General features: G+C 48.4%; 1 protein-coding gene and 1 long non-coding RNA gene across 2 annotated transcripts; both read right to left on the bottom strand.

Moving 5' to 3' along the window:
- Window positions 1–491: 491 nt before the first annotated feature.
- Window positions 492–3308, bottom strand: LOC127542485 (uncharacterized). The gene is made up of 2 exons (XR_007948685.1): window positions 1721–3308; window positions 492–1668 (listed from the first exon to the last, which is right to left on the bottom strand). It is a non-coding gene; the product is annotated as an uncharacterized LOC127542485 (long non-coding RNA).
- A 2185-nt stretch (window positions 3309–5493) lies between these two features.
- LOC127542478 (zinc finger protein 501-like) lies at window positions 5494–21394 on the bottom strand. Its single transcript, XM_051968119.1, has 3 exons — window positions 21157–21394; window positions 10112–10325; window positions 5494–7973 (listed from the first exon to the last, which is right to left on the bottom strand). Exon 3 carries the CDS (start codon window positions 7924–7926, stop codon window positions 6355–6357), a length of 1572 nt encoding a protein of 523 aa, XP_051824079.1. The 5' UTR covers window positions 7927–7973; window positions 10112–10325; window positions 21157–21394; the 3' UTR covers window positions 5494–6354.
- Between the last annotated feature and the right edge of the window lie 50 nt (window positions 21395–21444).

The following is a 21444-nucleotide window of genomic DNA, read 5'->3' as shown; positions in this document are numbered from 1 at the left end:
GAAGCTTGAAGGTCTTCCTAGACAAAGGCTCTGAGAGGACAGGGGGTCTGGCCAGCCTTGCAAGGGCTTGGCCACAAGGCCGACATTATACTTTAGTGTATTCTGATGGTTGGGGACCTAGAGAGATCTCATGGATCCTGCTGGAAGAGTTCCAAATAGTGCCAATTTGCTAATTGCCTTTTTCCCTTGTAATGATCTTGAAAGTCCCACTCAATCTTGTGAAACTCGAATTGGTTTGTTTATTTCCATAAACTCAAATCTAGCATCCTTGGACTCGCCCCACCCCACGCATGTGTCTCAAGGCAGAGCTGGGTGGTATTGTGTAGAGGGTCCAGTTCAAGTTCCAGTGGAGCTGATCCCGAAGTCCTCAGAGTGACAAGACGTCAAGTCATTTCTGGAGCTCGGGGAAATGGGGTTAAGCAGATATGTAGGGTCTCCCCCATATAAAGCTAATCTAGGTTTGGATTTCACATTCAACAGGTACAAACTAAAAAGGGGGATTGAAGTTTATTGCTGATGGAAACAAGAAATAAGGGTAAAAAGTCTCGGAGTGGAAAAAATAATATACAACTTAATGGGCGCCAGTATCACAGTAATAACAAAGTCAGACAGTCAGACAAACAGAGATATCATCACCAATTTGGAAAACATCAACTACTGACTCTTCAGGCTGGGGGAGCCCCAAATCACGCTGGCTAGCCAATCAGAGTGTACCCCAAAGAGGGAGAAATTCCAGGCAAAGCCATCCCTTCCTTGGATGAGGTTCCAACGGTCCCCTCCCTGTACTGGGTTTTTAGACACTGAGAACAAAGAAGGCACTACGCCCAGTTTATTATTTGATATACGACCCATTGGACAGAAAAGCTCCTCAGATATGGGGGCTTCCACCAAGGGGAATAGTTTATTTATTCCCTTAAGCCAGCTGGTTCCACTCAGGGAACTGGCCAGGTTTCCAGGGTGAAACACAAGCCAAGGCTCAAAGGAAGATCTTAAATCAAGCACAAGAAAAAGTGACTGGCTCTTCCTGTCCTCCCAGTATATCTCATCAGATAATTGCAAGCACGTTCTTATGTTCTCGGTACAAGGTTATACAAAAGGACATGGCGGACATTCAGAGAGATTCCTTAAAGCCACAGAAAAGGCTCCAAGGACGTGGTTGAGACTTACCATGATTTCTCACACACCATATGGGCCTCATCATGATCTTTGACATCCTTCCCTCAGAGAAGCTGTGGCTCACAGTTACCTGTTTGTGTGTGTGTCTTAGCCCCACCTGCCCCCAAACTTCAAGCTTCATGAATTCTAGATGTTACTTGTCACTTTCCCCAAAGCCTCTGGCTTTGCTTACTCAGTGTTTGTTGAATTAAACAGAACTGTCCGAGCACAATAGGGAGAATATTATCCCCCCATTTTATAGATGAGATTCTGGTGTTTAGGGACATGGAGCTCTGCAGTCCTCGACTTTCCCCCAGCCATGAGCACAAGACTTCTGGGTACATAGCCCTCACCTTGTTCATCGTTGACCACAGTGTAGCCCAGTCCAAGGTGGTTGATAAGATCTCTATTCCTTTTTAAAGGCAGGGGGTTATAGGAAGCTGACCTTATGACTAGGAAACCTGCCTTCTTATTCCCTTACCGATTATATGACCCTTGGTATGGCTAGGAAACCTGCCTTCTTATTCCCTTACCGATTATATGACCCTTGGTATGGCTAGGAAACCTGCCTTCTTATTCCCTTACTGATTATATGACCCTTGGTAATCACATAACTTAGTTGATGTAAAATCACCCCAGGCAACCTCCAATCTAAGTTTCAGAGCCTTTGCGAATTTCCACTGATAAAGGGGTTCTCCTCATTGGCAGTTTCCTCTATCAGTAAAGTACCAGCTCTGCACCCCCCAAAAAAAAATCTCATTTGTATCACTCCTCCCCCTGGAGACTCCTGAGGATAGATACTGAGTTTATCGACTATGTCTCTATTGATTTAATGTTTATTTTTCCCGGTAACATGTAGAACAATTTTTATATTGTTTTTAAAACTTTGAGTTCCAACATTGGGAGTCCTCTCCCTTTCTCCCGGTCCCCCTACCCCGCTAAGAAGGCACATGTGAAACCGTATAAAACATTTCCATAAAAGTCATGCTGTGAAAGAAAACATAGATCTCCCCCTCCAAAAAACCCTCAAGAAAAATAAAGTTTTTTTAAAAAGTCCATTTCAATCTGTGCCTGTCTCTTTGTGTGGTCCTGCATCAAAAATGTTCATTTTTTTTGAGTGAGTGAATAAAAATGACACTTTCTTCATTTGCCCAAATTGGACTTGGCCTCCCAGCTGGAGTAAGAGAATATGCTGAGGATCCAAGATCTGCAGGAAATTGAGAGTCCAGGAGCCAAGAGAGGCCCCTGCTTCTGGGAGTGCGGGAATATAAATATATATAAAATTCAGAGGGAAGCAACTGCCTCTGATTGGAGGGGAAGCTTTTGTTGGAAGAGGATATTGGCTGGGTCTTCTCACTGGCCCTGAGTCAATCCAGCTGCCTGAGGCCCAGCACAGAACAATCTTCCCCAACCTCATCATTTGTGCCCTTAGCTGATCTCCTAGATTAGCAGCAGAGGACAACTGGAGCGGGGAGAGCTGGGAGGTCAGAATCCTGACTTCGACACTTCTTCGCTGTGCGACCATAGAATTAGAGTGGAAAGTGACCTTGGATTTAGTCTCTGCTTGAGTGAGGGGCTGGATTCCTGCTCCTGAGATAAGCCATTTCATACTGGGAAGTTTTTGGAGATCTCTAGCCTGAATCTCCTTGGTAATTTCCCACCACCGCTCCTGTTTTTGCCTACTAGGGCTTCTCCAAGCCTGCTCGTGTGTCTCCCACAGGACTAAGCGAGCAAACTAAGCCTTCCCATTCCTTCAACTGATCCTTACATGGCTTGGTCCAGAGGCCATGGGCTCACATCTTCTGAACAAGCCCCAGTTTATCCTGTTATCTCTGCTTATTGAAATTTTTTTTCCCTTTCAAACTGAGTCTCTTAAAAAGCATCTTCTGAGTGCTCCCTTTCCTCAGTTGAACTTAGGCTCCTCAGCTCTTCCTGGCTCCCTCTGCATCTCATCTTTGCCTACATCATGATCATTCTCCCTTGTATGGGATGTATTTGTAAACATTTGTATTACCATTTTGTGCTGTAAACTCCTTGAGGGAGTGGACCAGCTTTGTCATCTTGGTATCCATGCTTAGTGCCTAGCACACAGTAGATGCTAAGGATTTGTTGATATGATCCACCTGATCCCCGATCCCTTTCTTTTTGGTGCCGGTAATTTAGCTTTTCCCTGGCATTGGGTCCATATGGAGTAGAATGTAAGCTCCTTAAGGGTAGGAAAGGTTCCCTTGCCCAACACATAGTAGGAATTTAATAAATGCTTATTAAATTGAATGGGACACTTTTTATTTTTCAAATTCAAATGAAAGTAAGAATAAAAACAAATATAAAAACTTTTGGGACTTGGATTCTAGGTAAGGCCGTGGGCACAGATTCCCAGAGTAATTATCTGCCAACCTGCCTGAGAAATCTGAACATGAGGACAGCTTTGAGTGACATATGGGAGACCCAATGGCAAAGAGATGGAAAGAAGTTGGGGGGGGGGCAGTGTGACTCAGATGATGACAGCCTCAGCCAGAATTGGGAATCTGAAGTAAATACTGATGGCCAGAAGCCTTTGAGACACAATGGATGCGGCAGATCTTTCAGTGAGGGATCAGCTCTTGCTGTGTGGCAGAGTACACAGGGGAGAGGAGCCCTATGAATGTAGAACTAGGGTGCGCCATATTTGTCAGGGTTTCCCCTTGCTCCCCAGCCAGCCATGTCATGAAAAGAATTTATGGCTTTTAGACTTCAGGCTACCTAATTATTTCATTTGATCCACACACAAAATTACTCTAGGCATAGGTGCTATTGTTCTTTGGAGGTAATGGGGTGATGTGACTTGCCTAGGATCACACAATTAGTGTTTGAGGCTATATTTGAACTCAAAGTCTTCTGATTCCAGGACCAATGCTTTATCTACTTTACCATCTAGCTGTCTCCCCGCTCCCCATTAGATGCTTTTATAATTCCCATTTTGCAAATGAGAAAACTGAGGCAAACAGATTAAGTGACTCATATAGAGTCACCAAGCTAGTAAGTGTGCAAGGGTGGTTTAGAACTCAGGCTTTTCTGATGATGGATTAAGTATTCCATCCACTGTGCTATCAACTAACTCCAAGGAATTAAATTAATTCAACTAAACCCTTCCAAGCATCTGGGTCATGGAGTCAGACATAACAACAGCCCTTTTTGTCTTCAGCCTCAGTTCTTCTTCTGTAAAATCAAGGGGGAAAACTAGCTTTGACACTCCAAAGTATTGCTACTGATGGCACAATCCATGAGAGGGGACCAGGCAAAGGAGTGTGGACCAAAAGTACAGAGGCCTGGGTTCCAATCTCCCTGCCCTAGACTTATAGTGGGACTGACTCTCATCCCCTCATGCCTGGACCATTGCAGTAGTTCCTGGAGGATCAGCCTGCCTCAAGGCTCTGCCCACTCCATCCTCTTCCTCAGTTTTCTCAGTTCAAAAAAGGGAGCTGGGGGGATGGGAATGGCGCAGAACTACATGGGCTCCACAATCCCTCCCTGCTCTCCATCTAGGACCCCATTTTCATGGTTCCCAAGCTGTAAGCAGGGCGAGCAGTCCATCACCCTTAAGAGCCACATGGGGCCCCGCCCACCAGGCCTTCGCAGTATCAGAAGCATCCTGAGAGCGCAGCGGGATATTTCCAGTAAGCTGGCAGTCCCTCAGGAGCAGCTGTGCCTAAGATCAAGATCTCTTTGTTCAGATTAGGAAACTGGAAGGCCCACCAGAGGGAGGCAGGCAGAGGCCCCAGCTCCCCAAAGGGCCAAACCCTCCTGATCCCTCGCTTCCCTCCCGCACCTATTCCCCCACAGTAGGTGTTTCACAAATCCTTGTTGATTGGTACCCTACCGCTGCCAAGGAACAACCCAGGAACGGCCAGAAATGTCACGAAAAGAGCTCGTTGCACATCCACACCCTCTGGGCCTTAGTCTAAAGCCTGCAAAATATTGACAGGTTACTTCACTAGTGCCTTATAGCAACTTATGAAATAGGTATCACCCCCAGTTTACAGAGGGGGAAATTAAGGCTCAGAGTGATGTCTTACCGAAGATCACACAGCTAATACACGACTGTGATGAGATCACTCTAAATCCAGCTGTTTATGTGGCCACCGGCTTCCTGCGCATAAATCTTGAAATGTCACCAAGGTCAGTACTCTGCAGAGAGAGAGAGATGTTGGGGGGACCCGATCCACCCATCCCGTACCCTTGTCAGACAGAGAAAAGACTTCAGAGTCAGATTGTTCACCAAGTCCCTGAACACAGCCGACTTGGGAAAAGAGTCCAAGGAATCGTGACGGAGTTTACGGGACCAGGCAACAGCGGGAATGGGGAAACTCAACATTTTATTAAGTGCTCTTTTCTTATACAGTTAAGAGACGTACAGGAAGGTTACAAAGACATTGGTCTAGCACCCAAAGAGCATTTTGAGCTCTCTCAAGGCTCAGAGGCCAGCTCATCACAATGGGAGGCCATGCTCGCTTCATCCCCCTCCTACCTACTGCAACTTCAACAGCCCAAGCATTCCTGGTGCCATTTTCCTTGTCCACCTCTGACGGATACGTGACCCTCCCCTACCTTAGTAGGTTTAACGAGCTGCTAGTCACACACACACATAAACACACGCTCTCGATTCTCGGTGGCTAACCCTTTCCAAACGGTCATTACGGGTAACAGTTCTCTGTGTTATATACCATATCTCCCTATTAACGTGTAAGTATCACATCCTAACTGAGAATTTTTCATGCCCAAAACTGTTCCATATATGTTAGGTGCTTAGCAAATGTTTGATTAATGAATGGCCTCTAATACATCTAGGTTTGGAGGCCATTGTATCTAACCCCCTCATTTTGCAGATGGGGAAACTGAGGCTGACAGGCGTGAGATGCCTTGCCCAGGGCCACAGAGCTAGGAAGGCAGGATTTCAATGTGACTTCCCGCTGCCAAATGTGAAAAAGCCACATATCTGATTGAATAACTCATAACAGATAGTTATAGAGAGAATTGGCAGACCTGGATTTAAGTCCTTCGCCACCATCCTAGCTGTGACCTCAGGTAAATCAATTCATCTCTTTTTTAGTGATTTAGGCAACTCTGTAGAATTAAGTAAATTGCAGAGAAGGGAACTGACTCATCTGGGAGTTCCCTATGGCACTGAAATCCGAAGCACTATTCATTAAATTGATGGGATTATTCTCGAATATGAATTCTTTGATGTCTAATAAGATTGGAACTCCCACTAAAAGCTTTTCCGCAGGCATTACATTCAAAAGGCTTTTCTCCACTATGAATTCTCTGATGCTTAATGAGGTCAGAGCTCCTCCTGAAGGCTTTCTCACATTCGTTACACTTATAGGGTTTCTCCCCACTGTGGATTCTCTGATGTTGAATGAGATCTGAACTCCACCTAAAGGCCTTGCCGCATTCATGACATTCGTAGGGTTTCTCCCCGCTGTGGATTCGCTGATGGTCAATAAGGACCGAGCTGGCTCTGAAGGCCTTGCCACAATCGGGACACTCGTGGGGTTTCTCTCCCCTGTGAATCCTTTCGTGTTCGATCAGGGCTGAGCTCCCTCTGAAAGCTCGTCCACATTCGTGACAACCGTAAGGTTTTCCTTCTGTATGGATTCTCTGATGCCGAATAAGATACGCGTTCCTTCTGAAAGCCTTCCCACATTTGATACACTCGTAGGGCTTTTCTCCACTATGTATTCTCTGATGGTTGATAAAGGTTGAAATCAATCTGAAGGCTTTTCCACATTCATGGCACTCATAAGGTTTCTCCCCACTGTGGATTCTCTGATGTTGAATTAGATCGGAACTAGCCCTGAAGGCTTTCTCGCATTCATTGCATCCATAGGGCTTTTCTCCCGTGTGAATTCTCTGGTGGCGAATCAGGTGAGATCGCCCCCTGAAGTCTTTCCCACATTCGAAGCACTTATAGGGTTTCTCGCCACTGTGAATTCTCTGATGCTGAATAAGGTATGAACTCCACCTGAAATCTTTGCCACATTCGTGACACTTGTAGGGCTTTTCCCCTCTGTGGATCCGCTGATGTTCCAGAAGGGCTGAGCTCCCACGGAAGGCCTTGCCGCACTCGCTGCATTCGTAGGGCTTCTCCCCGCTATGAATTCTCCGATGCTTAATAAGGTCTGAGCTTCCCCTGAAGGTCTTCCCGCATTCGTTACACTCGTAGGGTTTCTCTCCGCTGTGAATTCTCTTATGGTTGATAAAACTGGATCTCTGCCGGAAGGCCTTGCCACACTCGCTACACTGATAGGGCCTCTCTCCAGTGTGGATTCTCCGATGGTTAACGAAGCTTGAGTTTTGCATGAAGGCTTTCCCGCATTCGAGGCATACGTAGGGTTTCTCTCCACTGTGAATTCTCAGATGGTCAATAAGGCTGGATCTCCCTTTGAAGGGCTTCCCACACTCCGGACATTCATAGGATTTCTTCACGCTCGGGGGTCTCGGGTTTTTCCGAAGTTCTGAATTCTGTTTGGGACTTGGACCACGCTGATCACAAGGATGGGCTTTCTCTTCGAAGGTCTCTCTCTGAAACATCGGCTCGGTTTTTAATCCCGGATCGCTGGCGCCCTCCCAGGCTTTCTGACCACCCCCTCTGTCTTCTATGTTTGTGCCTGCTGGGCCTTCTTTCGGGCTGCCCTCATATGTAGAGGCTTCTCCCAAGTCAGGGGCCTGGGGAATGGCTCTCGGAAGACCCGCCCACATAGTTGTTTGGGCGTCAAATCCTGCACACATCTTGCGCTTTGCCACAAACTCCTGGTCATCTGTCTCAGTGCCGTCACCTGAAATGTAAAAGAAAAAATCACCTCCATTTGGTTAGGAGAATCAAGGAGCCAGGTCCCTCGAAGTGAGAAGATCTGGATCCCATCTGGATCTTTCTAGTGTGAATTCCCCTCTTGGTCCTCCCAGCCCATGAAGCCCTTTCTCATCGTCTCAACTGAAGAGAATGGCCCTCTCCTCTGATCCCCACAGCCCTTTGCAAAAACTGCCAAGAAATAGAAGGAATGAGAAAGTGAAAGATCTCTGACGCTGATGCAGAACTGGGCCTGAATCAAAATCTGGGTTCAAATGTGGCCCCAGACATTGCTAGCTATGTGACCTTGAGCAAGCCACTTCACCCTGTTTGCCTCAGTTTCCTTACCTGTAAAAACAATAAGAGCCCTTCCTTCCCAGAGCTGTTGTGAGGAACAAATGAGATCATTGTTAGCATAGTGCCTGGCACACAGTAGGTGCTATATTGACTTTAGCTGTTGCTGTTACAGAGAAACAAGATTTGGGCAGGCAAGATTTGGGAGGGCCTCACTGCCTTTCTGGGGACTAAACTAAAAGGGATTTATTCTGATTATTGATTCATTCATTCAAGAAACACTTATTAAGCACCTACTCTGTGCAAGGAAAGAGGCAAAGCTTAGAAGAGACGCAGACCCTGTCCTCATGGAGCTCCTAGTCCTGTAAAAGACTAAGTTGCCCAGCACAGCTAGCCACAACAAAACAGCTGCCTCTAAGGCACCACATCTTAGACCAACACGGGAGGCGGATGGCTACAATGAAAAGGCCCTGTAGGCCTCTGTTTCCTCCCCTATCAGATGAGAAGGCTGGACTAATGACTTTTCCAAGATCTCCTTCAGTTTGCCACCTATAATATTGTGGTATCTAGGATGGAAATGGAGCCAGAATCCTTATCTCATGAGCACTGGGAGGAAGCATCTCAGGATGTTTAGTCTAAAGGGGAGCCAGGAGGCCTGAGAGCAGCCTCCATGCTTCTGAAGGGTTGTTACACAGAAGATGTCTGCTGAATGACTCCAGGCAAAAAGCTAGAGGCAAGGAGCAGATCTCCACCACTGGAGGTATCAAAGGGAAGGCTAAATGAGAGTCAAGGATGGTGCAGCTGATTGTACTAACCCCTGAGGTCCCTTCCGGCTCTGAGATCAGCCCAAATGAGTGAGCACAGAGGGGTTGTGGGGGAGAGCACTAAGAACTGGGGCAATAAAAAATGGCCTTGGATGGAAGGAATAAACAACCTCTGCCCAGACACAGAGAAGAGAAGGGATGGTGGCTATGGGCAGCACCAGAGTGATTGGAAAGGAGGAGGGGTCAGTGGCTTCCATCTACTTCTCCATGCCTGCTCTCTCTGCTGTCCTCCAGTCTCTCACCTCCAACTGCCTACCAGATACCTCAAAGAGGATGTCCTGGAGATAGCAAATGTTCAAAACTGAACTTGTGACCTCCCTTCCCCCCACCCCCAGTCCTCATATGCTGGATGCTCATTTCTATCCCTGCATCCCTAGTCTTCACAAATGGGGAGTTCTGGGCACCTGCAAGGGGGACAGATCTTTCTTGGGGAAGGGGGAAAGGCCTTGGGAGCTACCCTTTGCCACGGGATCCCAAGGCCCTTAGTTCTTCACTTCCCCTGCCTGTGGTGATCACTGTTTCTGGCACAGTTGCGGTTAACCAACTGATGCCTGTTGACTAAAGCACCACTTCTGATGGGGATCTTTCACCTTGTCCCCCACAGAATGAAGTAGGCCACTAGAGGACTTGGGCCAAACCATACCCTCTTCACCAGGCCCTCTTTCTTTTCCTCTTCTTCTTCCTGCTCATGGAGCTCTGGGCTCTGTTTGGTGACCATTTACACGCTCTTTCCCCAAAACAAGCTGTTACACAGCTTCCCAGCCTTCCCCAGACCGTGTCACCGCAGGCAGAGCCCCGACTTTGCACCTTTTCTTCCCAAAGGCATTGTCTCCTTTCGGAAAGGAAGCTCTGGGAAGGCAGGGCTTGGACTTGCCCTCTCAGCCTTCAGCTCGTACCTGGGACCCATGAAGTGCTTAAGAAGTGCTCCTGTTCATTCATTCCTTCTCCCCTGCAGACATCGGAGCTCTCCCCACCTTCTCTACCTTCAGGGGCTTCTTTTCTTACTCACCTCTCAGGACTCCCTTGTTCTCACTCTCCCAAACGTGTCTTCTCACACCAAAATGGGGCGTCGGGTGCCATTGGGAACCTAGGAATTTCACTACTATGGCGGTGGACAGAAGAGCATAACCAGAACAGCATTTAGTTTTTCGGAGGGCTGACTCCGTGTCCCGTCACGAACGTCCCCCAGGGCAGCATCATAGTGTGGACACAGCTCTGGCTTCCTGTAGGAAAAGGGAGAAAGTCTGTGGTAAGAGTGGGATCCTATCTGTGCAGAGAGTGTGATGAAGTGGGATCCCTCTGGCACTGGATCTTGGGCTAGAAGCATGGTTCTCAATGGTTCTTGAGCCCATGAGGCTACGTGCTCTGGAGTGCAGAATTGTCCAGATAGGGTGAGACTGACTGCTCCCAGCATTCCTGGGGACACTGACCCACATGCTTTCCCACCACTCCTTTGTTCTGTCTGGCTAAGGTCCAAATCTGGCCTCTTGGCTGTTCCTCCATTTCCCCTTGCTGTGCCTCTGCACTGGCTGTCCCCCATGCCCGACGTGCCCTTCCTCCTCACTTCGGCCTCTCAGCTCTCATGGCTTCTTTCAGGGTTTAGCTCAGTCCTTACTTTCTTCTCTCTTTAGGGCTCCCATCCTGCCTCCCCGCACCTTGCATGGATGCTGTGCTACCCACGTCGTCTCCCCTGCTACAGAGTACACCCCTCTAAGGCAGGGATCGTTTTAATTGGCCTTCAGATCGCCGGCAGCCACAACAGAGCCTGGCACACAGTAGGCACTCAATGAATGCCGGGCAATCGAGTGAACGTAGGGATCTTGGGCCCCGGCCTCTCTAGGGACCTTCTACCAACTTGGAGAAGAAGGGGTCTCGGCCAGAAGAAACATCCAAGGTCTCCCGCATCTGAGCCCTTTTGTCCACTTCCCCAGCCCCCGGCCTAATTCAGGCCCTCCCTGCCTTTCACTCTGGTGGCAGCCTCCTAAGTGGGTGCCCTGTCCCAGCCTCTCCTTATTCTGGTCCATCCTATACCTGGCTGCTGCCAGAGTGATGTTCCTGAAGAGCTGTGCTGACTGTGTGATACCCTCCCTCAGTCACCTCCCCGGGGCTCCCGCTGCCTCTGGGATGACAAAAACCTGCACAACCTGACCCCAAGCTCTCCTTCCGGCCTCCTTGGCAAGTACTTCCTCGCCCTCCTGCGCTCTGAGATCCAGCCAAGCTGGCCTTCTCCGTCCCTCACACAAGGCCCCGCATCTCCCATCTCCGTGCCTTTACCCTGGCCGTCCCCGTGCTCAGAATGCACTCCCTCCTTCCCTCCACCTCCCAGGACCGCTCTCTCCCCTTGAGATGCAGCTCAAGCAGAAGCTGCTACAGGAAGCCCTTCCCGCGCACCCCCTCCCCTCCCACTGCACCCTTCCTCTCAAACTATTCTGGTCAGCTGCTTTGTTTCTGTTTCAGAACTTTCTGGATCAATGTGTTCAAAACCAAACTCATGCTTTCCCCCAAGGCCTTCCCTCTTCCTAATCTCCCTAATTTTTTTTAGTGGAGGTCACCCCCCACCCCTTAGGTTCCAAACCCAGAAGGTATCCTGGTATCCTCACTAAGCCTCTCCCCTCCAGGCCCGAGCTGTTGCCCTCCCCTCTGCATCATCTCTGGTGTACCCCCTCCTTCTCCTCTCTGACTCTGTCCTCCCTCAGCACCCTGGTTAAGGACCTCAGCATTTTATGCTAATAGCTACTGGGGGGGGGGTACCTGCCTCAGGTCTATCCCACTCCTGTCCAGCTTCCATTCAGCTACTAGTGATCTTTCCAAAGTGCAGGTCTATGTCACCTCCCCCCACGCTCAATAAACTTCAATGGCTCCCTAGTATCTGCAGAATCAAGTATCAAGTCTTCTGATTGGCTTTTGAAGGGAAAAAATGCTCTGCCCCCTCCCACCTTTCCACTCTCCCACATGTCTCTAGGACTCAGTGCCTCGAACAAGACCCTTCACTTTCTAACTTTACACTTTTTCTATCTCTTCCCTCTGCCCAGGTGCTCCCTCCTCATCCTCAGCTGCTTCTCTGGCTTTTTTCTGCAAGAAATCTTTAATGTTAGTGATTTCTCTCCAACCCTGTTGTTGGGGGGTTGCTTTTCAGTCATATCTGACTCTCTGTGAGCCTGCTTGGGGTTCTCCTGGCAGCGATACAGGATTGGTCGGCCATTTCCTTCTCCAGTTCACTTGACAGATGAGGAGACTGAGGCAGACAGGATGAAGTGACTTGCCCGGGGTCACACAGCTAAGAAGTGTCTGAGGCTGCATTTGAACTCTCTGTGCACTGCAGCCCCAATTCCTCTACGATTATCTCCCATTCATCCTGTCTTTATCTTAGTTGCACTTAGTTGTTTGCTTCTTGTCTCCCCCATTAGACTGTGAGCTTAGTGAGGGAAGGGATTGGTCTCCTGCCTTTATATCCCCAGTCCCGACACGCAGTAGGTGCTTAACATACGTGCTTGGGTGAGACTGCACGTCCATAATTCTTACAGCACCGGAGAAATCTTGAACCCAGGGGGCACTTTCGGCCCTCCCTCGGTCCTACTCACGCCCACATGGGAACAAAACTTCCATCTCCAACAAGTGCTGGTGGAAGATTTTTCTGGAGATCTCCAAGAAGGGCAAACTCTGGATTCCAGAGGCTGGGCCTTCATTTCTGGGGAGCTCTAACTGTTAGGAAACTTGTCCTGACATTTGCTTTGAAGCATCTCCCCCCCCCAGTCCCACTCCCATTGCTTCTCTACCCTCTAGGCCCAGGACAAGGTCAATCCCTCCTTCCTGAGAGAACCCTGCAAATATCTGAGGACAATTATGTCTCCCTGCCCCCAACTCTCCACTTGGAGCCAAACTCCCAGGTTCTTAATTGGGATTCGGAGCCACTTCGTCAACTTGACCGTGGTGCTCTGGGTGCTCCCCGGCTTATCGAGATACTCACCCTCTCTCCTGTCCAGTCCTGCACCATGTGCTCCTCGAGGTGACCCTGGAGCCCTGCAGTGACGCCCAGGTGGAGTTCACTAAATCTCCCAGATGTTTTTCAGATGATCTGATATACAGCCACAGCCAAAGCCAAACACACACGCAGCCCACACACACACAAGGTCACACACAGAGTCAGACTCAGAACCACACAGACACACAATAGAGTCACACAGACACATACAAAGTCCCCCCTCATATACAGAGTCCCCCGACACATAGACTAGTATATAATGAGGAGATCTGCTGGAAGGCTGTGCAAGAATTGCTACTGATCCCTACAGAATCCCACATCAGGGAGGCCAAGTATACAGAAGGCTGGCCTCCAAGTCCAGATGGCCAGTCCAAGGCCAGGCTGGATACCTCCTCTTTGTGGGAGGCAGTCACCTCCTCCTCAGGCTCTAAGACTCCCCTGCAGAGAAGGCACCAACCTGCTCTGGAAAAGGATGTTTTCCCACCCAGAGTTCTGTATACCAAGATTATCATATGTTCAAACCAAAAAAAAAAAAACCCAAACCTGGTCAGCTCAAACCTAAGCCCATCAAAATCCGCTTTGGATCAAGTCTCTTTCATCTCTAATGTCGGTAATTTCTCCTAGTTCTGCATCATACACAAATCTGACAAACACGCAGACTGTGCTTAATTTAAGTTCCAGAGAAAAATGTTAAAAAAAAAAAAGCCCCATAGTGCTTTTGGGGGTGCTCTCACTACAGCAATTCCTCCAAGTGAACACTGCAGCTGCCCGCACTATACGCCAGCCTCCATTTCTCCATTTTGTCTATAGAAATGACATGAGTGACTTTACCATGTGCTCTGCTAAAATCAATGGAAAACCTCTCTACCCAACTTCCCTGGTCTATGAGTTCAGTAACCTTGGGAGCAATGGAGCCTGGGCTCCTATGATCCATTCTTGATGAAGACACGCTGCTGGGGTCCTCTGCTTCTGGGTCTGGAGGCACCCACAGGGTGCCATGAACTGAACCAGGAGGGGCAACATCTTCCTTCCCTCTCCATTTTACCCCAACTCTGAGAAATGGGCCTGGGCTATCTGGTTTGGGTTCCTTTGTCCTTCTCAATTGTAGATGTAGGTCATGAGCCCCACCACAGCACCCCCACCCCAGACACGGGAGTGGAAGAGCCGGGACTCCAGGTGAGATGTTGTAGCTGCAGGGGAGCCCAGAGAAGCCTGAAGGGGTTTTAGGATTTGGAACTGAGACTGTGCTCATCTATGAACCCAACCTCCCTTCCCCACACACAGAGGTGGTACAGAGGGAAGAAGATTGTGTCTCCCTCTCTAGGGTTGGGGAGTAAGTTTCTAGCCTTGTGATTATACTTTATGGAGTAAAGACGTCCATGTAAGAGTGAAAAAAAAATCCTGAAACCACGTTAGCTCTTTATATGTGCCAGTTCCTTTCTGAGATGATTACTTACAATCCCTTTCAAATGTTTTAGGATTTTTCCAGGAACCAACATCATGATAATTGGGTTTGAAGACCCAATTTTCTTTCCTTTGGAAAAAGAGCAGATTGCTCATTTTTTTCAGAAGGAAGCCTTTTTTCTCCAAAATCGTGCAGAGATTATTTGCCTATGGCTCAGCAATCATATATGTTGGTTCCTCCTATCCCTCCTTTTTGTCTTCTTCCCCCCAAGATAACTACAAAAAGGACCTCCAACTCTTTTCTGTCATCTTGGTCCCTTTGACTTATGTCTTGCCACTGGGCTTCCACGACTGGCAGAGACAGCGAGGCTGTCCTTCACTTAAATTCAACTCAAGGGCAAGTCAAGTCATCACCCTCCTGATGTCTTTGGTCCCCTTCGAGAATGAAGGATGAGAAACAAGTATACTTGCTAGCTCCTTCTGAGCATTAACCAAAAGCCCATCACACATGGGGCTTAGAAACGTAAATTCTGTTCTCAGAACTATCTTTTTTTTTTTTTTAACTTTTAATACATATTACTTAATGAATCATGTTGGGAGAGAAAAGTTAGACCAAAAGAAAAAGCCAGGGGAAAAAGAGGAGTGAACATAACATGTGTTGATGTCCATTCAGTCTCCTGAGTTCTTTTTCGGGATGCAGATGGCATTTTCTGCCCCAAGTCTATTGGGATTGCCTTGGACAGACACTATCTTTTCAATCAACTCTTCACTTCCCAAAATTTGCCTCATTCGTCTGAAGACCTTATAACCTTCACTCGGCAGTAGTGGGTTTTTAAAAAAAATTACCAGGGGGCAGCTAGCTGGCACAGTGGATAGAGCACCAGTCCTGACATCAGGAGGACCTGAGTTTAAATATGGCTTCAGATACTTAATACTTCCTGGCTGTGTGACCTGGACAAGTCACTTAACCCCAATTGCCTTAGCAAAAAAAAAATCACCTGCATCCCTAAAGTCTTGAGTTTCTTACCCAAGATTTCATAATCTTTAGCAATGTCTGCTATATTCCTTACAGCAGCAGCTTTTGTGGCCATGTGAATCAGCAGGGGGAAGTAGCAGACATCAGGTCTGACAAGGATTTCTGGGTTCTAGTTACTCTCCCTGGGCAGAAAGCTGACCTCTCTGTTCTTAATGTTGAGTTATCAAATAGCAATCCCTCAGAGGGAAATCACCAACTACTCCTTCGGGTCCCTTCTTTCTCTGACCCTTATTGGAGACCATCTCATTCAAAGGCACTTGGAGACTCCGGGTAAAGCAGGAAATAAATGCTTCCATTGTTGAATAAAACCAATTCCTAAAAACAACAGGTTTCCCTTGTTCCAATGCTAATCCCATTATAGGAGAGCCAGCATGATGGGTAAAATTAGAACTATGCAAAATCACAGGAAGAGAGTGGGGGAATGAACTTAAAAATACTCCCTTGAAGAAAAATCACTGCCTTTGAGGGCAGAAAACTCATCCCTCTTCTAATCCTTCATGGCTAGGGGACCAGGCAGGTCATCTGAATTAGCTTATTTCTTGCTCCAGAAAACTGGAGCTATATCTGCTTCTGAGAGTCTGGAGGAAGGTACTCTATAAAGTCGAGAGTACAAAAGAAATTCAACTGCACATGTTTAACTATCAGACTGCTTACTGTCTTGGGGAGGGAGAAAAATTGGGAACATAAACTCTTACAAAAATGAATGTTGAAAACTATCTTCATGTGGATTGGGAAAAATAAAATACAATTGAAAATTTTTTTTAAATTCAAGTTTTAGTTCTCATCATCATCATCATTCTTCATAGTGATCATAATAATCACACACCAGTTGAGTCTACGGGCAGCTAGGTGGCCCAGTGGATACAGTGCTAGGCCTGCAGTCAGGCTCATTTTGGGGGATTCAAATCTGGCTTAAGCTCCTTCCTAGCTGTGTCACCCAGGTTAATTCCCTTCACTCTGTTTGCCTCAGTTTCCTCATCTGTAAAATGAACTGGAGAAGAAAATGGTAGTAAATCAACACATGTTCACGTCTTTTTTTTTTTTATCTCTCCCATGGTTTTTCCCTTTTGCTCTGATTTTTCTCTCCCAACATGACTCATAAAGTAATGTTTATTAAAAATAAATAATGTTTTTAAAATAGAAGAAAATGGCAAACATTCCTATATCTTTGCCAGGAGAAAGCCCTTATGGGTTATGAAGAGTTGGACACAATGGAAACGACAGAACAACAGGTTAAATCTATCATATGACCAACTTTAAAGAGGGGCCTCTGAGTGTGGAACAGGGAGCAGCCTTAAGAGGTGACAACGGAAGCTCAGAAGGAGTTCGACTTTCACGGCCTGCTCACCTGCAGCGTATGTGGTAGGATGAATGCTGCCATCTCCACCTCTCCTGTGCTCTTATTAAGGAACAGCTGCCCTAAGGAAGGGGAAAGGACCCTGTGCAGCCCCATCCAGGAAGTCTGCAACAGTGGGGACTGGCCAAAAACACTTCCTAGGCACTAGCTGCTGTGAAATCACTAAGCAAAAGTCCGTTGGGTGTTCCATTTGGGTGAACTGTTCCGAAGTCCATGGGTCCCAGAGGGTGACGTGCTTTTCTCCTGTGTTAATTACTTCTTTTGAGACTGGCGCTTCCCGATGCCCAGGCCTGAAGCATAGTGGTCACTTTTAGGCCTCCCTCCCACCCCCCGATGCCACCTGGCATTGGAGCTTTAATCTGCTCCAATCCTGAGCATTTAAGCTGACTCTTTCTTAGGTAACCTGGCTCCTCTCACCACCATCTCAAGCCCTCATCTAATGGTACCAGATTTAGTGAGAAGTCTTTAATGAGGCCATCCAATCAAGGGTAGCTCTCCTGCAGCTCCAACTATGTACCAGCAGCAGGGATGATAGACCTATGTCAGCACAGACCAGTAATGATTGTCCCTTCCTGGGCACGCTAGGCTTTTGGACAGCAAAATGGTAACTGGTGAGGAAATAGTCAAAGACTCGAGCCTAAAAGGAATTTTGGACATCATCTCCGCGCCTTGAGCAGCTACAAGCAACATCTCCTTCCTCAATTCTGCAGGCTCAGTTTGCATCTGCCCTCTGCACCCACCACATCCTGTCTCCTATCATACTTAGGTGGGCCCATTGTAGCTCTGGCCAGAAGGAAAGCCCTCTGCAGGCAGGGGCCACACTTTTTTTCTTCTCTGTGTCCCCGCTGGCAAATGAAGATTTCTACATATATTAGGGGCTCAGCAATTTACTCCAGACCTTTCACTTTATAGACAAAGAAGCTGTGGACAGAAGGGGGCAGCAAGGAGACTAAGGGCAAACAACCAGGCGGTAGGACCTGGACCAGAACCTGAGTTTTCTAGCTCTCCGACTCACAAGGCCAGTAGCCTCTCCTCTGTAACAATCGGAAAGCTGCACATAGTTGCAAAGAACACTTCAGGTCCTAGAGAACGACTGGAATCTTTGCCATCACAGAACACTTGAACTGAAAGGGGAAATGGAGAGCAAATGAAGGAAAGAGCCTTCCCAAAGGTCATGTGATGAGTTAAGGACAAAGGACAAAGTTAATGCAGTAAGTTAAATATTACAAGTTAAATGCGGTAAGTTAAGGACAAAGATGGGGTTAGAACTAAGACCATTGCCCCTAAGTGTCCTAAGCTTCTGATGGGAACTTATCTGTTTTACAGAAAGAGTAGGGATTTGGAGTTCTCCCAAATTCCTGCATCTCCCACACCCTCTCTCAAGCCGGCCCAAATGGAACCTGCAACAAACAAGGTCGAGGAACAAGTCCACTGCAAAAGGAAAAAGTGGGGCCCTTTGGGTGGCTTTCTCTCAAGGGATCTGATCAGCCATAGCAGAGCTGACAGGGAAAGAATCCTGGCCTGGAGGAAGTCATGAGGCCTTTTTTCTGACCCTGGCATTCATTCACTGTGATACTTTGGGAAAAATCCCTTTGCCAGTTGAGGCCTAGTGGGAAGTAATATCTCCCAATGTTGGAGCACTATCATTTTGAACGGTTTTTGATTCATCTCATTTTAAATCCCCGTCTTCTGTGGAAAGCCTTTCCCTGTCGCCCCTCTGGACTTGTAGGCCTTCCCTCTCAGACGACCTCCCATTGGCCCATCTGTATCTCGTATGTACGTAGCTGTTTGCATGCTGTGTCCCCTGTTAGATGGTGGAACTGTTTATGCTTTTCTTTGTCGCCTAGTACTAGCCCACTGAGCTAGGTGGTAAAGGTATAATGTCCATTTGACAGAAAGGGAGACTGGAACTCAGAGAGTAAAATTTATTATGGTTTTGGGGGGTGGGAATGGGGGAATGTGTGTGGGGGTGAGGGTGGGGACCGAGTTTGAAACCAGACAGCGCCATTTACACCAGCTAAGTTTGGGAAGGTTCATCACCAGAAAGCTGGATGACAAATTCTTTGGGTCACAGCAACACATGAGATTATCAACTAAGTTACAGGATGTTTGTGATCCCTAGGGAAATAATAGGACTTGAAAGAAAAGACACAATTAGAGGGGACAGTGGACAAAGGAGAACAGAAGGGACATCAAGGGGAGCAGGCACTGTCATGTCCGACTCTCTGTGACTGCACTTGGGGTTTTCTTGGCAAAGGGACTGGGTGGTTTGCCATTTCCTTTTTTTAGCTCATTTTACAGATGAGGAAACTGAGGCAAAGTAAAGTGACTTTCCCAGGATCACAAGCTAGTGACTGAAGTTAGATTTGAACTTAGGTCACACCTGACACTCTTTTCACTTTGCCACTTAGCTGTAAGGTTAAAATGGCATAAATATCATTTTAATAACTCTTGTTCCTAAAGATAATGGAAAAATAAATAAGCTGGACTTGACTTGTAAACTGTTTTTCCAGTTGTAAAATGAAGATCTAGATGGACAAACACTCAGAGTCATCTTGAGCAGGTTCTTTCCCTCCCTGGGCCTGTTTTCAGCTCTAAGGTGAACACCATGGGGTCCACGTCCTAGGTGACTGAGCAAACTGACTCACTTCCTTCTCTGTGAAATGAGAGGCTTGGATGAAAGCACTAGGTGACTTTGAACAAATCCCTTCTCAAGCCTCAAGTTTCCTCACTAGTAAAATGAGGATGCTCAACTTAAGGATTCTGGCTGTGCCCATGAGGTGGGATTCTGAAGTTCCTTCCCACCTGTAAGCTGGTTTCCTCACTTTGTGATCTCTGAACCCTTTTCCTCGTCTAGATTTCCTATGTGTAAAACCTCTGCCACTCAGCCCTCCGAACTGCCTGCAAGCTCTGGTCCTGAGGTCTGAGGGCTCAGCCTCCTGTCTTCTTTCAAATGAAGAGAACTGGGGCTAGTCTGTCTCTGACGTTTTTGCCAACCGTAGCGCTCACCGGGTCTGGGAGTCAGAGGTTCGGGTGCAAGTTTTCTTCCTCTCTAAGGTGAGCAGGCTGTGTTTGCCTGGCCTGCGATTCTCTAAGCTCACATTTCCTTCTAAGATTCACAGATTTAAAGCTAGAAAAGACTTGAGGTCATCTAATCTAAAGCTGAATGGGCCATACATTTTACAAACAAACTGATGGCTGAAGAATAACATTAAGAGCCTTATCCAATTTATCCCCAGATCTTAGCATTCTGAATCCTATATTCTCCCCACTACCCTAAGCTGATATGGGGGAACAGAGGTCAAATCTTGGTTCTGCCCTGGTTTTCGATGAAACTTTGGTGTTTCCTCCTCGGTAAACTGCATCAGGGTGGGACTCCAATCAATCAACAGGCATCTAGGAACTCGTCAAGTGTCATGCTAATAGGTCGGCAGCAGTCAAAGAATTCGAAGGCCTCCAAAGTTCCTAACTGCGAGGTATTTCTGTTTGATCCGGACATGGGGCAATACAGAATCTGTACACAGTCGTTCAGGGCTGGGGATGGGAGCAGAACCATCAGAAAAGACCTCAAGGGAGGCGTGACTGAGCCTTGAAGTGGGGGTCAGGAAGGATGATAGGCAGGGCAGCTGGCTGCCGGGAAGTGGTCAGTTTGGCTGGAAGGTATGCGAAAACTGGAAAGGGAGGACTAAGGGCAGGAAGGGCTTCTTGTTCGAGAACCTGGGAGCAATGGTGTCACTGGAGCTTGGAGGGGGATGTGGTCGCATGGCACTCTGGGAAAAATCCTTAGGTGGCTGAAGGATGGCCTGGCCTGGGGAAGGACTTGAGGGCCCCCCACCCTACCCTCACCCCCCGCGTTTCCTGTAGTGCCTGCACTGGGGGGAGAGGGAGGAAAGGGGAAGACGGTGGCAGGGGTATGGGAGATGCTGTGGAGAGGCGGAGCGCAGCGGCAGCCAGCAGTGTGGGTGTAAAGGAGGATGCGAGGTCCCTCTCTCAATTCGTCGACCCGACTCGGGCCCCCCCGCGCCCCCCACCCCAAAGGTGGGGCGCTCCCGACAGAAGCTGGAGGGCCGCAGTTCCCGGATCGTGCTCTTGCGCCTGCGCTTGCGCCTGCGTATCAGCACCCGCGGGGGGGAGGGGAGGGGCCGACACGGAGGAAGCCGCCCCGCGATGCCGGGCCAGGGAGAACGGCCCTAGAGGTCGAGCAATCCGCGCGCCCGAGACCCAGCCCCGCGCGCCCCACCATGCCCCGCAGCCCCCCCGGGCGCAGGCACTCACCCGAGCCGGGCCCCGGGAGAGGACGCGATGGCGCCGGAGGAGCGAGCAGCCTCCGGCCCTTAGCGGGGGAGCTTCCGCCGCCGCTCTAGGATGCGCGGAGGACCGAGCATCTCGATGGTGCCGGCCGTGCTCACGCTCACGCTCGCCCTCGCCCCCGCCCTCCTCCTCTGCTGGGGCCGAGGGTTCCAGACCGCGCTTGGGGGTGGGGGAAAGTGAGGGGACACAAGCCCCAACATCCGTCGCGTCCCACTCCACGTGCGGTTCTCCGCCGGGTGGGTGGGGATGTTG

This window comes from Antechinus flavipes, chromosome X (genome assembly GCF_016432865.1).
Source record: "Antechinus flavipes isolate AdamAnt ecotype Samford, QLD, Australia chromosome X, AdamAnt_v2, whole genome shotgun sequence".
Taxonomy (NCBI): Eukaryota; Metazoa; Chordata; class Mammalia; order Dasyuromorphia; family Dasyuridae; genus Antechinus; species Antechinus flavipes.
This window is presented reverse-complemented; position numbering and strand designations above follow the sequence as displayed.

Excerpts from the sequence above, each read along its gene's own strand:
- LOC127542478 (XM_051968119.1), bottom strand. The coding sequence starts at position 7,926 with ATGTGTGCAGGATTTGACGCCCAAACAACTATGTGGGCGGGTCTTCCG.